At 50.6% G+C, this 16,423-nt stretch overlaps 2 protein-coding genes across 3 annotated transcripts; both read left to right on the top strand.

The window, feature by feature from the left end:
- The first annotated feature begins 16 nt into the window (after window positions 1-16).
- Window positions 17-9,024, top strand: SLC25A19 (solute carrier family 25 member 19). Its single transcript, XM_063351822.1, has 7 exons — window positions 17-125; window positions 399-545; window positions 972-1,127; window positions 1,912-2,082; window positions 3,058-3,241; window positions 4,407-4,537; window positions 5,758-9,024. Exons 2-7 carry the CDS (start codon window positions 420-422, stop codon window positions 5,956-5,958), a joined length of 969 nt encoding a protein of 322 aa, XP_063207892.1. The 5' UTR covers window positions 17-125; window positions 399-419; the 3' UTR covers window positions 5,959-9,024.
- Window positions 1,000-16,309, top strand: MIF4GD (MIF4G domain containing). 2 transcript variants are annotated; one of them, XM_063351826.1, is made up of 6 exons: window positions 1,000-1,127; window positions 12,263-12,399; window positions 13,193-13,302; window positions 13,603-13,758; window positions 14,501-14,593; window positions 15,341-16,309. In XM_063351826.1, exons 2-6 carry the CDS (start codon window positions 12,318-12,320, stop codon window positions 15,566-15,568), a joined length of 669 nt encoding a protein of 222 aa, XP_063207896.1. In that variant the 5' UTR covers window positions 1,000-1,127; window positions 12,263-12,317; the 3' UTR covers window positions 15,569-16,309. The 2 variants fall into 2 exon arrangements, with proteins under 2 accessions (XP_063207896.1, XP_063207895.1); XM_063351825.1 differs by lacking the exon at window positions 1,000-1,127 and adding an exon at window positions 9,938-10,141.
- The last annotated feature ends 114 nt before the right edge of the window (window positions 16,310-16,423 follow it).

Below are 16,423 nucleotides of genomic sequence, written 5' to 3'. Positions count from 1 at the left end.
CCGCGGCGGCGCGCAGGCGCAGTGCGGCGCCCGGGCGCCGGCGGCGGCGGGTGGGGCGGCCGTGGCCGCGGTCAGGCAGCGGCCGGCGGCGCCGCCCGCGGTTTGGCACCGTATCTCCCTCTCCGGTACCAACCGCGGGGCAGGGAGGGCTGTGGGGAGAGGGGAGGCTGCTTATGAGAGGGTAGGGATTGTGGTGAGGGGGTTCTGTGTGGCCCTTGGGGTGATGGGGTGGCTGTGGGCCTTTGGGGTGAGGGGAACTTTGGAATGGCGGGTGTCTGTGAGGTGAGGGGAACTTTGGGATGGCGGGTGTCTGTGAGGTGAGAGGGGTGAGGCTATAGACTCTTGGTGTGGGAGGGAGCCTTTTGGTTGAGGAGGGCTCACCCTGTCGCCCTGCCCAGGCTGCGGGGACACCAGGAGGCATGGTGGGCTATGACCCCGAGGCTAAGTGCGTCTCCGCGGTGGAAGCAGCTGCAGCAGGATCAGCATCTGGGTTCGTCACTCGGGTCCTTGTCAGTCCGCTGGATGTCATCAAGATCCGCTTTCAGGTACCTTTCTCTTGGCATGCTCAGGGACGGGGTGAAAGAGCCCTTGCGTAAATACAGGTTATGCAAGGTAGCAGGGCTATCTTGTGTCCACCGCTTCTATTTATATAGCTTAACTCGTGTGTTTGAATGGGATCTTGTGTTTTTCATACTTTGTTTTTCCTCTGTTTTTATGAATGATCTCTACTATCTAACTGAATTTCACCATCAGTCCCTACTGATTGCCTTTGTGTTGCATGCGTGTTTTTACTCTTTTAGAGCCCTATGTAAATAACATCTCAAGTCAGTTCTACATGTGATTCTGTGGGAAGGCAGAATGTCATTTCTTAGCATTGGTTGGCTCACAGGGCTATGAATTCCTGAATTGGACACTTGAACCTTCTTGAAATGTGACATAGAATTGAAAATATTTTCTCTATTTTCCTCCAGCTTCAGATCGAGCAGCTCTCCTCCAGAAGCCCAGGGGCTAAGTATCATGGCATCCTGCAAGCTGTACAGCGCATCTTCCGAGAAGAGGGGTTGAGAGCCTTCTGGAAGGGACATGTTCCTGCTCAGTTGCTTTCAGTTGGCTATGGAGCTGTTCAGGTAAGGTGACCAGACATCTTCTGGGCCCAGCATACATACACAGGACTCTGCTTTGCTCCTCTTCAGACTGGCTGCATAGGCAGATGCAGAAAGGTCCAGGTTTAAACTGTACTGATGCAAGCCGGCTCCAGTTTCAAAGATGTGTAGTTGTATAATGCGGATGTATGATTCTTAAGTTAATATTCCTGAGCTTGCTGAGCAGCATGCCTGGAGTACAGCTGGAGCAAACTGAGTTCTGTCTGTATCTCGTGTCATAGAGAAGCTCTGTTAGTTCCGGACTTTTGGCTTATGTTCATGTTCCAAGCCTGTGTAGTTTTTTGCTTTGGTTCACGCTGTCACCCTAACAGCTTGTTAGTAAAAAAAACCAGTTAAACTGATGATGATGATGTTTTACACAGCATTGTTATGCTTAATTTGTAAATATTAACAACGTGTTTTATGAGCAGTGGTTGAAAGAATAAGGGGAAGTATATCTGTAATACAGCAAACACTCTTCAAGATACATAGAGCATTAGAATAGGTTTTTCACAATTCTAAATGCAAGATTTAGCAGAAGTGTTAAGAACATCCCAAGCATTCCCCAGGCTGCTCAGTGATTATTACAAGGTGTTCTTTGAGCACATGCTGCACCAGTTTGCAAGTTGGGAGGGACTTTTCAAGGACAGAGGGAGAAGGTGGCTACAAGAGGTGGGTGGAGCTCTTTTGGTGAAATGAGAGAGGAGTGGGAGATCCATGTCAAGGATAAGGATTGACTCCTTGACCTGTGTGTGTTTGTTTCTGTAAGTTCATGGCGTTTGAAAGCTTGACAAAACTGGTGCATAACGTCACCTCATACAATGCCCGCGATTCCTTTGTGCACTTCGTCTGCGGAGGACTGGCTGCTTGCACAGCCACTGTTGCAGTTCAACCTGTTGACACGCTACGCACGCGCTTTGCTGCTCAGGGTGAGCCTAAGGTATGGTTGAGTATTAATGCTTGAAATTATCATCCATAGCAGTAGGAATATTTCATGTGTATGAGTATAGGTAGTTTGAAAAGTACATAACAGTCTGTGGGTTAGCATAAAGGACCAGGTGGTGTTATTGGGCAATGTTTGCACTGTTGCCAAGTTATCCTCTGTGCCGTTGACACAGCTTTCTTACTTATGTTTTGCTTCTCCTGATTGTGTTTGACTCCTGACAGGTGATCCAGAAAGGAGAAACTGTCCTTAACAGGATAACTCAATTTTCATTTTGGCTGTTGGCCATTTGTAGAATGCACTCCCCTGGCTGTCAAACATTGTGTGTTTGAAACTTTCCACTTGCACAGAGTCATGTTTAGATAATGATGGCGGTGATACTTGAAACCAGTCACCTTTCCCCTGCGTTTCATGTTCTTATTTATGCAAGAATTGGTCTCCATGCTAATTAGGTCTGCAATACCTAGACTTATATGGGTTTGTATCAGAGCCATTTCTGGTTTTTGACTTAGCCTGCAGTAGAATCACAATATATATCATATGAATTCTGTTGCAGGAGCAAGCAGAGCTGTTCACAGTGAAATAAATAATCATGTCTGTGCTGCAAGTGGTCTTAGGCCACAGCTTTCAGCTCCCTGCCTTGTTTCTTCCCCTCAGAAGCACAGCTTCGATGTGGGATACAATGTCATCCCAGGCCTTTCAGTGCAGAGCTAATGATTGTTCAGTTAGTCTCTTGTGGCTCAGAGGTAGTTTTAGGTTGTCAGCTTACTTATAAGAATCATAAGGGCTTAGCTGAGAATACTGTGTGAAGATGTGCAAAATCACTCTGTTCATCGCTGTGTGCTGAAAATCAGTTGATTGTATTTTGGCAGTGGGAAAGGCCTGCCCTTGTTACTGGGAAATAACCTGACCTTTGGTTTGTTGTTTCTAAGCCTGTTTCAGTAGAGAGTCAGCCTCTTCTTTATTGTCTAGATCTATTGCAACCTTCGCCATGCAGTGGTGACAATGTACCAGACAGAAGGGCCTCGGACATTCTATAGAGGTTTGACTCCCACAATCATTGCTATCTTCCCGTATGCTGGTCTCCAGTTCTCCTCCTACAACATCCTGCAACGGTTTTCTGAATGGGTGATTCCAGCTGAAGGCGAGAAAGGAGGTAGGCCCTTGCGACAGTGATGTCTGTGATCTGTAGAGAAAGAACGGGTGAATGCTAGTTTTGAAGACTGATGTAAGCTCAGTTTTCTGTCCCGTCGTCCTTTTTGATGTAACATTTGAAAAGTATCTCCATTTCCCATCTCTCATTCTTATTCCTGCACAGATATTGTGAAAGTGAAGTTTACAAACAGCTCCTGTTATGGAATAACCATGATGGAAATGTGGATGGATGGGAAAGTGAAGTGTCACAGGCCAGGGTACTCTTTCTTGAGCTGTATCGCATTACTGATGCTGTAGGGAGAGGACAGTGCTGGCATAATCTGTCTCTGTTTCATTAGTGCTGTGGGGACAGGACTCTTGGATTTCCTCAGGAAATCTGCCTGCAGATTCCAGCACAGCTCTTACAGAGGAGGATTCATGTAGCCTGATTTAAAACTGCCGAGCTCTTTATTTGATATTTTTATGTTGATTTCTGGCTCCGTTATAAAAGAACCTCATCCTGATGTGACCTGTCAGCTTGACAGTTCTAATTACTAGTGCCTCCCTGAGAGGGACTGTATGCAGCATCAGTGTGTTTTGGTTCCTCAATGGAATTTCTTCAACGGAGGAACTAGACTTTTCCATATCATGTCTGCATACTTGCTTTCAGGTGGCAGAGGCTGATGGTGGCTGTGTGCTGGGAAGTCATGTTTGTCAAGAAAGTCTACTATCACAAAACTCATCTCCCACAAGCCTCTGAAATCATCAGGCAGTGTCAGCTTGTGACTTACTCCAATTCAATATGTCAATATGAGCAATCAGGAGTGCAAGATTTCCAGTGACATGGCTTTTACTTGGGGGGCATAAAACCTTTTCCATCCATTAGCAACAGGTTCTCTGGTGACTGGGGTTCTTTTGTGCAATGCCACTTGGTAGAGCAAAAGTATAAATCAGTGTGATGAACCAAGAAGAGCTGTTACCCTCTGGCTCCAATGGACATTGTGAGCCTGATACAATAAATACAAATTGACGTTCTGTCGCCCAAACTACGCAGAAGAGATGATGTAACTTTAAAGGGCCTTCTTGTGAAAAGTGATTTTAACTTACCTCTCATGGTCTTTAATCAGAACTCCCTGCTAATCCTCTTTTTTCCTTCTCCGCTATCCTCTCCCCTTTCTGCTTCTCAGGCAACGTTAAAAACCTTGTTTGTGGCAGCTGTGCTGGAATCATCAGCAAAACCCTCACTTACCCTTTTGACCTGTTCAAAAAACGACTGCAAGTGGGTGGCTTTGAGCATGCTCGGGCAGCCTTTGGGCAGGTGAGAAGTGTTGGAATTGACTGATTTTCATAAGTATGGATTCACATCAAGACAATCCAGAGCCAGTCATCACCAAAACGCGGTGATGATTCACCAGTGGTACCTGTTGTGTTCATGTTCGGGTTGGGAGCTCCCAGGGAACTTCTGGGAGCTGAGCATTGGTCTCGTGTCATAACGGGAATAGCTGTATGAATATATTGGGTTAATTTTATGACATTGTCCAACATACCCATGCTCTGCCTTCTCATCCGTCCCATCAGGTTAGCTGTCTCAGAGCTGGGGATGCGTTAGGCAGGCAAAGGGGTTTCGACTTACTTTACTTTCCTAGTTGCAGCTTGGTATTTCTGATTCAGGACCAAATTACTATCAGAGGATGACACTAGCTTTATGCTGGGATCGCCTGGCTGTCAGGATCCTTTTCTGCAATTAATATTTCGATAGAAGGAATGGGCACCAAGTGTTCAGCACATGTCTTAAGTACCAGAACATCTTGAAGTTTAAAGCAAATTAAATACTTCCAGTGCTTTCTGGCACCATCCTTAACCATCTTGAAATATACTGTAAGACAAATACAGATCTTTCAAGGAGCTATCTCTTCTTTCCATGAAATGTGAAAACTTTCTTTTTTTACTTCAAATTCCTTGGATCTGAGAAGCAAATCAGTCTGTACCTCAAGAAACTGTGGGATAGGAATTTGAAGTCTTAACCTACTGCTTTGGATGCTTTTCCTCTTCCAGTGAGGTACAGAATTTGGTTTTAATATTGGTGTGTCACAAGATGTTAAACCTTCACAGTGTGACACGATGACATGCATATAGTTAATTTCGAGACTTCAAAGGGCTGTAGCTTTGTTTTCTTTCTGTCAGAAAACTGAAAAGTTCTCCCTCCTTACAGAGTGAAAGGGATGGAAAACAGTAGCAGCACAGTCTGAAATAATTACTTCACAAACTTGTACCATAAATAATACATGCTGTTGTAGCATAAAGATTTTATGGCCATTCAATTAGAATGATCTGCGTAAGCCATTGCTGATGCAAAATATGTACTTTTCCTTTACCCCACTCTACAAACTGACTCTCTGAAACTTTCAGTTTAATAATAGCCAGAAAGGCATCCCCAGGCTGCCATTTAGATTATGTTTTTGTGGTATATTTTGGGGCTCTCTATGTTCTTTTCCAGGTAAGCGCTCTTGTTTAAACTTTTCACTATTTCTCTCACAGGTACGGATGTATAGGGGTCTCCTGGACTGCATGAGGCAGATCCTGCGAGAGGAGGGCCCGGGTGGATTCTTTAAGGGCCTTTCGCCCAGCTTGCTGAAGGCTGCTCTCTCTACTGGCCTTATCTTCTTTTGGTACGAGCTGTTCTGCAGCCTCCTGTGTACCCTGAAGAGCACCGACAGCACTACGAGGAAGGAAGGCTGAAAGGGGCATGTATGTGGCTACCCGGTGTTCTCCCGGAGGAGGGGAAACTGATGGCCTCGCTCTGTCATGAGCACGTGGGAAATGTCAGAGCTCCCAGAGCTCCACCAGCCTGTAGGAAATCATCTCCTGGGACCAAGCAGAAGGAGAAGGCGACTGCAGTTCTGCTGAAGACACTGAACTGCTTTGCTGGAAGCTGTTCAACTGAGCACTTTTTTTCTCAGTCTCCTCTAATATCAGCACACATTTAGTGGGAGGAGTGAGGAACCAAGCAGACAACTAGAGGCTGTGCTCTGAAAAGGCACCCCATGAAGTGGGTGAATTCCTGTGCTTGCCCTGGATCACAGAGAGGGATCCTGGCCTAAGTGCTGCTTCAACAATGTCACGTCACTTCCTGTCGCTGCATCCACACAGCTTTATTTCCTTGCTTATGGCCTGCTGTTTGCACCATATTCTTTTCTCCGTCTTGCACAGGCAGCTCTGTCCTGCTGTTGTGAAGTCAGTTAAAACCTCTTTAGTGTGCACAGAACTGCGGGTTTTCCTTTTACTTGCTGTCAGCTGGTGCTTCTTGATTACCACTCGCTGGCTGCACATTCTCAGCCACCTTAAACAGAATATTCTAGTGGATCACGCTGACCCAAACTTTCTCTTTCTTTAACTCTGGTTAGCTTGATTGTATCCTAAGTGCCCATTTATCTTCCTGCATGTCTTGCCATACATCTCTTAGGGTTTTGCATTGCCTCTGTCACGCTTTTTACCTGCAGGTTAAGAATCCCACTCGAAGGGGATTCAACGCACAAGCCCAATTCTTACTTCAGGGTTCTTTGCTTCAATGCAGTGAGTAGCCAAATGCTGTGTAGAGTTTTAGAAATATTTAGTCTTAAGTTGGAATAATGAAGGAAAAGTCCTGTGGAAACTAGTAAATGTCTTTTTTTTTTTTTTTTAATACCACCTTTGAATGTTTCTAGCAAGTATTTCTGTAGTGACCTCAAAACATTTCTGAAACTCAGTCCTACACTGGTGCTAACAGATAAAAATGTTTTGACAAGTTTAGCTGGAGTGAGGAGAGTGAACATCAAACTGGAATTGGTTGGCTTAGCGTGGTGTTTGACGAGAAATGGATGATTGAATTAGAGCTGGAAAAGCATTTATCTGGAGTTTCAAAGATTTTGTGAATGGTTAAAAAAAAAATCCCAACTCCTCTGATTATGCAACAGGGCAAAAGGAAAACTACTTTCTTCCTCCTCTTTTATTCTGTGTTTTTTCAAGCTGAGCAGGGTGTGGCTGGACCAACGTGTGGAAGGCAGACTTCCGAGGAAGAGCTGCTGTGATAAAAAAGCATCTTAGTCATCTGGCAAGCGGTGGATAGGGCAGAGCACTGGAGTTATTTAGAGGATGGTTTGATGGCTCTTCTCTTAACGGAGAGCTTTTCGTGGCTCTTCTGCAATATTCAGGGTATTAGTTCCAAGTGGCTTGGCCAAACTCCAGCGTGACCAATTCCATTCTGTTGACACAACTTCTCCTGGTGGTTTTGAGCATATCAGCATTGCTCACTTGTCCTGAGCTATTGTGAGAGGCTGTTTTTAAAGAGCAGCTGTTTCACTGGTGGCTGAGATGTCTAGAGAGATTCCTCGCAAGCCCAGGCCACGTAACTTTGTGTCTGCTGTGGTTTGAGATCTTGGAGTGCACAGTGGCTGTTTCACTGCAGGTGACTTTGAGAGCTACATAAAATTAAATTCACTGAGCAGTGCCAGGGTCAGGCAGGAGGCTAATACGTGAGCCTCGAAGAGGGAGTGATAGCTGCATGTACTCTAAAAATGGGCAGTTTTGCTTAGAGGAGAAAATGCAAAGAATGTGGAGTAAAGTTTCCTAAAGTGCCTCAATCCTATTGGCATTTTCCTGTTATTTAGGCTCTTGTGAGATTTCCCCAAAATGTCCTTAACAACATTTTGCCTTTGTTCATTTGTCATCTGTTCTTGGAAAGACATCATAACCAGTAATGAACTTAGCCTCATGGCATCCTTCTGAAGGAGAGATTTTTGAAATGGCTCATTTCAAAACAGACAGAAACAGGTTGGGGTTCTTACTGTCTTTTGGCTGCTGGTAGAGAGGAATGGTATCATGATTAGCAGGGAGAGGACTGGCTGCAGTAGAAAATTTTCTGTGCTGACCTAGTCTTCCATAGGCAATCGGGACTCATCCAACCTGTCTAAACATTGCAAGACTCTTGTTTTCCATTTTATGTCAGAGCTGCTGTTAAACTGCACAAAATAGGAGGAAACTGGTTAGGAACTCAGCAGTGGGAATTGCGGTCTCTGAAATAGGGGGTGAGTTGCTTTGGTTGCCACAGTGGCAAAGAATAGAGAACAGAAAACTGCTCTGCTAAAATGATGTTCGAGTGTGCCGTGGAGCTTGAGCTGATGCAGGCAAACTGCTTTAGGAGCCTGCAACTTGGCTGCTCCGCAGAGAGGGCAGCAACGGAGAGTCTGGAGCAGCTTCAAGTGACTGAATGTCGTGGGTGACTGGCTGTGAGACTGCACCAGAGTTTGCCCCTTGGGATGGCTGGGATTTCGCTCGCATGTAATCCTATCAGCAGGGATTTGCCTTGCCTGCAAGTCACCTCACAAGCCGCTCAGCAGTTGCGTTTGTTTTCTGCTAGTGCCTTTTACCATCAGAATAAAGCACTTTAGTGGGCAAAGCATTCAAGGCAAGTTGCAGTGTGGTTGTTGGGAGATCCACCGTTGCTCTTAGCTGGCCTCAGACGGGAGAACATTGACGCACAAGTTGTGTGCTGAACACACTGTGTCCTACTCTCAGGACGCTCATCCAGAGCTGCATAGCAGCATTTTTGAAAATAATTGAACGTTTTACAGTCAGGCTTGGAAGAGATTGTATTCGATTTGGGTTTAAGTTTCTCTTGTGATGTAGAACTGTAATTTTCTGCGGCATTTTGCTGTGTTGCCTGGGTGGATCTTCTGCAGCTGCTGTTGTCTGAAAGCACCCGAGCACAATGCGCACAATGCGTGCCTGCCTTTGAGAAAAGGTACATTAAAGATTTTGTTATGCTCATGTCTGGCTGCAATTTGTTTATTGTTTTCCTCCTAGTGCCTACGCTCAGCTGGACCCCACAGGGCAGCCGTGTCCCTCCTGTCACACAAAAGGGCGGATAGTCGGAGCCCGGAGTGTGGGGCTGCAGGAGCTGGCTGGGTTTTCCCTTCCCATCACTGGCTCCTGGGTGCTTGTCACCATCAGACAGAGCTGTCCTGTCCCCTCTGCGATGCGGGCTGATGCTGTGGGTCTCACTGTTGAGAACTGCACCAAGGGGGATCGGCCGAGGGGGTTTCTGCAGCCCCTGGGGTCCCACCACTGTCCCTGAGGGGGACTGTCAGAGCCACGGTGGCTGCTCCTGAGCCATCCACCTCTGTGGATGAGTTCAGGCTCTGTTTGTATCAGTCAGGTCATGCAGTGCTGCAGAAAACGTTCCCAAACTGCTCATTCTGTGTTTCCAGAGGCTGTTGTGCGGTTTCGGCAGCGTGGCTGCTCTGCCATCCTCTAAAGGCTGCAAAGGCTTCTACCCCTGAGGGATCTTTCCCTGTGCAATGACTGGGAGTTTAGAGAGAAATCATGAAGTTTGTTACGCATCACTCGGCTCTTGTTGCAGTGCATCTCCCCTTTACCGATTTATTTTTTTCTTTACCGATTTTTTTACGCCGCTGGGCTGCGGCCTGACCCGGCCCGGAGAGGAGGGCAGAATAAACGCGGTTTTCGTCCGGAGAGCTGCGGAGCCGTGGGGTTTCCCCTGGAGAGCCCGGCCGGTGCTCGGCGGGGGATCCCCGCGGGGACCGGGGCGGGCGGCGGGGGCGAACCGCGGGGCAGCGGCGCAGCCGGCCGTGCCCGGGCGCGCCCGGGCCGCGGGTGGGGACGCCCGGGGGAGGCGGGAGGGAGCCGGCCGTGCCCGGGGGGGTTTCCCGGAGGAGCAGCCGGCCGTGCCCGGGGATCAGCCCCGCCGTGGCCCGGCGCTCGCAGGCGGTGGCGCTGCCGTCGCTCTCCCGCCCCGTCCCGGCCCGTCCCTCCCCCGTCTCGGGCGAGGAAATGACCTAAGAGGAAACCGGGGCCGGGGCGGCGGGGCCCGGGACGCTCCGGCGATGCCCCGGCGGCCAGAGGACCCAGCGGGGGCGGCCGGCAGGTCGGTGGGGCTGCGCCCGGCTCCCCCTGCCCTGCTCGGGGACACCGGCGGGGGGGGTGGGCTGCCTTCCCCGGGAGCCCCCTCTGTCCGGTGGCCCCGCGGCTTGTGCCGCCTGTGGAGCGGTTCCCCGCGGGGCTGGAGGGAGGCGAGGCGGCGGCGGGGGTTCCGCGGGGCTCCGGTGGGCGAGGAGCCCCGGGCTGGAGGCGGCTGGGCAGGGGTGGGACGGGGGTCCCGGCGGCTGGTGGTGGCCCGCGGGCGGCCGCTCAGCGGCGGCAGAGGAGACCCGACCCGCTGCTCTTCTCCCTCCCCTGTCCGTGGCCGGGGCACGTCCAGCCTGTCCCACCGGCTGTGAGCCCCTTAGGGTAGGGCCCTGGCACACCGGCCGGCTGGTCGAGGACCTGAACCCCAACCACATCAATCCCTGTGACTGTCGTCTAGTGGGGACCACTTGCAGAGAGGAATCAGCACCCATGGGTGATGCTGTGCCCAGTGTCACCCACTGCCACCAGCCCTTCAGGCAAGGTGGTGCTGGCAGCAGGATCTCTAGTGCAGATGAGGCCTGTCTGTTTTGCACGTCATGGTTTGCTCTGGGCAGAGTTATTTGGCACAGCAGTTCAAAGCAGCCGTGCCTGTCCCTGGAGCCGTGAGGATAGATGCTCTGGGAGAGGTGCTGGGCGGTGGTGTCAGAGACGCTGCCGGACGGGCTCGGGTGCTTCCTGCTTCACTGTGTGGGGCGCTGAGCTCTTGCCAGGTTCCTTCTGCACGGCGATGCTGCTGGTGGGACGCAGGGCTGCTGGTGAGCCTGGGCTGGTGAGCTGGCAGTGCAGAATGGCGTGAGTGCAGGTACAGAGGGAGGGAGATGGTGCAGAAGGAGGAGAGGTTTGCTGGGAAGGCGTTTACCAACCAGACGCGGCACGGAGGGTACCTGGCTGCTTGGGAATCCATCTGAACAAGAAACCTCTGTGCAGGTCCCAGGGCAGGTAAGCCTGCACAGGTGAGAGCTTCGGCTGTGAGAGCAGCGTGAGCAGGTTGTCACCCCAGTGGGGCAAGGTCTGCCCTGGGCCTCGTGGGGAGGGCAGAGATGGGCCTCTGCCCGCCAGTGAGCTCCACACCCTGCTCTGGGTCACCACATGTTATGCCATGGCTTCATGGCAAGTGGCGTGTCCGAGGGGTCAGGCTGCCTGCAGTACATGTCCTTTGCATCTAAAGGGCAATGGGCTCTTCGGCTTTAATCCGGGAAGGGACCTGTTGCAGAGAGGGGTGAGTAATGGCCCAGGAATTTTGACAAGCTGGCAAAACTCATTTGGCCAATTGCCTTCTCCTGTTTGTGCTGCTCTGGCTAGCCTGGCATTTTGCATCCAGCAGATCATCTGGTGTGCGCGTCAAATCAAGCCCTTCCTCTCTGTGCTGTGCATACCCTCTTGCTGCCTTTGCTGTACCAAGAAGCAGAAGAAAATTAACCTAGAGATTCTTTAGGAGCACCGTTGGTACTGCAGAGAGCTCTGCTTGACTGCAGGGGGGTGAGACGGGAGCTGTTGGTGTTGGGGATTTGGCTGCAGAGCTTGCTGTGCCTCATGGTGGGCAGAGGGAGCCTGGCTCCGGTGCAGGGGAGGTGCTCTGCTCGCTCCAGCGAGTGTGCCTTGGATGCTTTGGAGCCGGTTTGATTCTTCACAGGCTTTTGTGCGAAACCAGCTGAATTGGTGTTTCAAAGGCACAAGGGAGCGTCTGCGTGGGGTGCTCCTGCATGTGCTTGCCTGTGATATGGCCACAGGGAAGACTTCTGAGGGGAGATGGGTGTATTTGGGGGCTGCCTTGGTGTACTGTCCGCTTTGAACCTGCAGATCAACAGACTGAAACACATTTTTCATATCAGAAAAATGTAACAGCTCTGAAGATGAAGTCCTATCATAGGCTGGTAGGAAGCAAGGCTTAAAAAGATGTGGGAGTGAGGTTTTTGCTCTGATCTAGTGCCAGAGTTGTGTGCCTTAATAACAGGAGTTTCCTTGGGGTGGGGGGCTGTCAGGGTAACAGCCTGTGCTCCAGCACCAGGTGGGATTTGCCAAACGGCTGGGTGAAGGGCTGCCTCTCTGCCCAACTAAGCTCTGTGTGCTCTTTCCCCAGGGACTGTCACTAGCCCATCCGTTGCCCTGACTCTTGCCCTTGGACGAAGCCAGTCATGGGGGAAACGGGCAAAGAAGAATATAAAATACAGTCATTCGACAGCGAGACTCAGAAGCTGCTGAAAACAGCCCTCAAAGGTCAGGAGGCTTTTTAGTAGCTCCTTTGCCATGCGCAGCTTGACTGGCGGATGAGGCTGGATGCTTGGACCCCTTTAAGGAATAATATTGCTAAGCATAGAAAAGCTGTTTCGTAAACTTTGTTCATCTGTGATGGGTCCCATTGGTGAATCTTCTCTAGTCTTTGCTCCCCGCCTCTTCTTGTTCCCTCTCACCTTCTCCCCGATGTTTAATGGCACAGCTGTTCAAACTCAGGTTTTCCCTGATTTCTGTGTGCCTGTCTGCTCTCTCTGTGTACTCTCTCTGTATACCTGCTCTAACCCAGCATCTCTCCCCAGATTTGGCCTCTCTCCCCTTTCCAGTCCCTAGTTCCTGCTCTCTGCCCCTTCCCACTGTGGGGCCGTCTCGTCGTCCTGGCCCCCGGGGCCTCCTGCTCTCCGGTCACGTCTCTATTCAAAGCCCAGTGGGAGTTTGCACACCTGGCTCCCGCTAACCCAACTTTGAAGCAGTGCTGCGATTTCAGATTCAGATCAACTTCTTGGTTCCCCACGTTACCTGCTTTCCTCCATCACTTTCCCATCGTGATGGCTGTGCCTCCAGCCTGGGAGGACCGTGCACCTTTGGAGATGGTATCTCCAATGCAGCTGGTGTGCAAGAGGAGCTGTGTCTCTTGATGTAGGAGTGAGCGTGAGGTTTTGCACCATGTAACATGGTTGTACTGGGCCCCGCACTGACCTCGGTTGCTTTTCAGGTACCCCAAAGCAAGCAGGGCACAAAGGGTGCTGGGTCCTGACAGTGTTTCTCTTCTCTGCAGACCCCAGCAATGTGAACCTGGAGAAAGTGGCCAATATTATAGTGGACCAGTCCCTCAAAGACTGCGTGTTCAGCAAGGAGGCAGGGCGTATCTGCTACACCATCATCCAGGTGAGAGCTCCTCGTGTCTGGGCAGTGAAACAAATTAAGCGGTGCAGGTTGTCCCTAAGCTTTGTCCCAGCCCTGTTCTCTGACTCCTCAGCCACCTTTCCTCTTCTGCCACTTGCCCCATGCAGTGGCAGCACCCGGAGGAGCCGCGGGCAAGCGCAGGCTGATAGATACAGCTTTCCTGCCTCTCTGGGCGATTGCAGGAGGGTCTCTTCATAGTCCTGCATCACCCAAGTGCCAGCATCCCCCTACCCCTCTCACACCCCCATTTCATCCCTCCATCCCGCTTTTGTGGGCTTGTAGGCAGAGAGCAAACAAGTTGGCCAGAGCATTTTCCGGAGGAGCCTGCTGAACCGGCTGCAGCAGGAGTACAAGGACAGGGAGGACCTGCGCTCCCGCTCACTTCAGGCATGGATCTGCTACGTCACCTTCATCTGCAACATCTTCGACTACCTGAGGGTAAGGAGGCGGAGCAGGAGCACCCGGCTGCTGCTGCCCAGGCGTGCCAGAAGGGCCTGGGCATCCCAAGATGCCAGGGCAGGGCTGTTGGATGGGTGTTGTACAGAGCCCCAGGGCCGTGGGTCAGCCGTGGGGGCCAGTACCGGTTCCTAGCATGAGGATGCTGCTGGGGCTGGAGCTACTTACGGGCAAGCGAACAAGCTTAGAGAGGCAGAGATGTCTCCGGGCACAGTCGCAGAGTCTGAGCTTCCTCGTTTTGTACCCAGTGTTTGAAATCCCCTGATTTGCCTGCTCCCAAACGTCCCAGATCAAACCAGTTTAGTTGCTGTGAGGTTCCGGGGGAGACTGTGGCTGCTCGCATCATTTCTAGCCCGTGTACTGAGAGTTTGTCTGCAAGCCTTCGCTGCACTGTGCGTACTTGGATGCCTCCTTGCTGTAGATGTAAAAATGATGCAAGAAGAGCTACAGGCAGGAAAAATGCTGTTGCAAGAAGTGTATTTACCATGACTACCTGCTTACATTTAAAAATAGATGGTTTTTACATCATTTGTTCAGCTTCTCTGTCTCCTGGAGACTTGAATGTCTGGTCTCCTATACAAATCACACAAATACGCCATTTGGCAGCACAACAAAATTCTGTTCCCTTCTCCTTTGAAGAGCAGCGAGGGAATGACTATTTAAAATAGCTGCAGACTTCTCCCTTTCTGGCCCTAGGCTGACGATGGCTCCTGCCTCCTTACAGGTGAACAACATGCCCATGATGGCTCTGGTGAACCCCGTTTATGACTGTCTGTTCCGGCTGGCGCAGCCCGATAGCCTGCGGAAGGAGGAAGAGGTGAGTGCAGGGATGTGGGCTGCTAATGTGCATCTCGTCCTGCCAGGGACCAGCAAAAAGCACAGCCCAGAGGGGGATGTGGTCCCCGCATCCTGGTGTGGAGGAAAGCTGCCTCTGCGGTATGTGCTGGAAGGAGACCCGCCGGACAGGAGGGTTTGCAGCCTAGAAGGAAGCAGGATGGAGATGCAGGTTGTGGCTCCCTGGCACAGGCTGCATGTCCTCCCTCGGGGCAGCTTTTCTCCCTATTGGGCCCTTTGGGGTTTTTTTCTATTCTAGCACAGTCCTCCCACCCTTGCAGCCCATCAACTTTCCCCTCTTCTCCAAAGACCCAGTTAGTGCCCCTGTTTCCTGCAAAAAAGTGGACCTTCTCAGAGCTTCAGCTTCCAGCCACTTGCCTCTGTGTTCTTGGAAGCACCTCCTTACTCTGACCTCAGCTTCAGCCTCGCCAACTCCTCATGGACATCTTGCAGAAAATTAACAACTTTCCACCCATTGTGGATGCATTTCTCTGGAAATCTTGTGTGAGAGCCAGGAGAGTTTGGGATATGCTTTTCCAGTGCTTTTGGCACAAGAGACATTCAGCTTCTCCTGCCTCCTGGATCGCAGTGACTTGGCGGAAGCAGAGCCATCCAGAACAGAGGGAACAGGATGAGTTGGTCTATAGGTGACCGATGGGGATCTCCACAGAGATGTGACAAAGCTCCCCATTCCTTTGTACTCAGCCATCTCCTTCTCTTCCTTCTGAAGGTGGACTGCTTGGTCCTACAGCTCCATCGCATCGGCGAGCAGCTGGAGAAGATGAACTCCCAGCGGATGGATGAGCTCTTCTCCCTCCTCCGAGATGGTTTCCTCCTGCAGGAGGGGCTCAGCTCCCTGTCCCAGCTCCTGCTGCTGGAGATCATCGAGTTCCGGGCTGCTGACTGGAAGATGACGGATGCTGCCCAGAAATACTATTACAGCGAAGTGACGGATTAACCTCTCCACAGCAGAGGTGGAGAGATGTGCCCAGCACTTTCACCAGCAAGCTTCATACCAAGTTTGAATTTCTTTTCACATTAATGTTTTTCTAGCACTTCTTGTAAATAGGATTTATACTGACTAGAGCCTCTGGGCACGTAACTGCCAGGCGGCAACTGGTGCTAGCCTGACTTTGGAGGCTGGGAGGGGTGGGAAGGGCGGGGCATATTTAACCCAGCAAGTTCTCCCACTGATTTGGTGTAATATTGGGGTGCTGTCAGCAAAGGGCAAGGAAGGATTCTATCTCAAACCTGCATTTTAGATGGGTGTTACGACAAGCGCAGTTAGGGCTGACAGCGTTTTTGTTCACCTGAGAGCCCGCAGAGCTGCGGGATGCAGGGGGGAATTCTTTCACAGCCCAGGTTCTACCTGGTTCTCTGGCACAAGTCACAGAAAACACTGTAGTCTCACAATCAGCTCAACCAAGTGCTATTTTTCCCAGACTCCTAGCACACTGGCTGCACTGGCATGCACACAGCCTCCCCCACGGGTCACGAGCCACCGACACCTGCAGCAGGACAGGTCCCTGAGCAGACATAGCTAGGAACAGGTTTTATAAGTTTTATACAATAACTGTCATGTTTTTTCAGAATTTAGCAAGTTTCCACGATGGTATGTTTCTTATAAGAATGGGAGAGGAAAAAAGGAACAAAATAGTCTATTGAAGGATTTTTTTCTAATAAAATTTTTCTGCTAACACATGACCTGCTTTCTCTCTATGTAGCTGCTGAGCTATGAACAATACTTAAAGGCCTGATTGAAGCCTTAAGGCTGCAATACTGCTTTTCTCCTCTGCTGTAGGTTGTCAGTGTG

Source organism: Chroicocephalus ridibundus, chromosome 14 (assembly GCF_963924245.1).
Source record: "Chroicocephalus ridibundus chromosome 14, bChrRid1.1, whole genome shotgun sequence".
Lineage (NCBI taxonomy): Eukaryota > Metazoa > Chordata > Aves > Charadriiformes > Laridae > Chroicocephalus > Chroicocephalus ridibundus.
Note: the sequence above shows the minus strand (reverse complement) of the source record. Positions and strands in the feature narration are given on the sequence as shown.

Coding starts and splice junctions, on each gene's coding strand:
- SLC25A19 (XM_063351822.1), top strand. CDS start 420: ATGGTGGGCTATGACCCCGAGGCTAAGTGCGTCTCCGCGGTGGAAGCA. Junction 1,128..1,911: donor TTGGCTATGGAGCTGTTCAG/GTAAGGTGACCA, acceptor TGTTTCTGTAAG/TTCATGGCGTTTGAAAGCTT. Junction 2,083..3,057: donor CTGCTCAGGGTGAGCCTAAG/GTATGGTTGAGT, acceptor TTTATTGTCTAG/ATCTATTGCAACCTTCGCCA.
- MIF4GD (XM_063351826.1), top strand. CDS start 12,318: ATGGGGGAAACGGGCAAAGAAGAATATAAAATACAGTCATTCGACAGC. Junction 12,400..13,192: donor GCTGAAAACAGCCCTCAAAG/GTCAGGAGGCTT, acceptor TCTTCTCTGCAG/ACCCCAGCAATGTGAACCTG. Junction 13,759..14,500: donor ACATCTTCGACTACCTGAGG/GTAAGGAGGCGG, acceptor GCCTCCTTACAG/GTGAACAACATGCCCATGAT.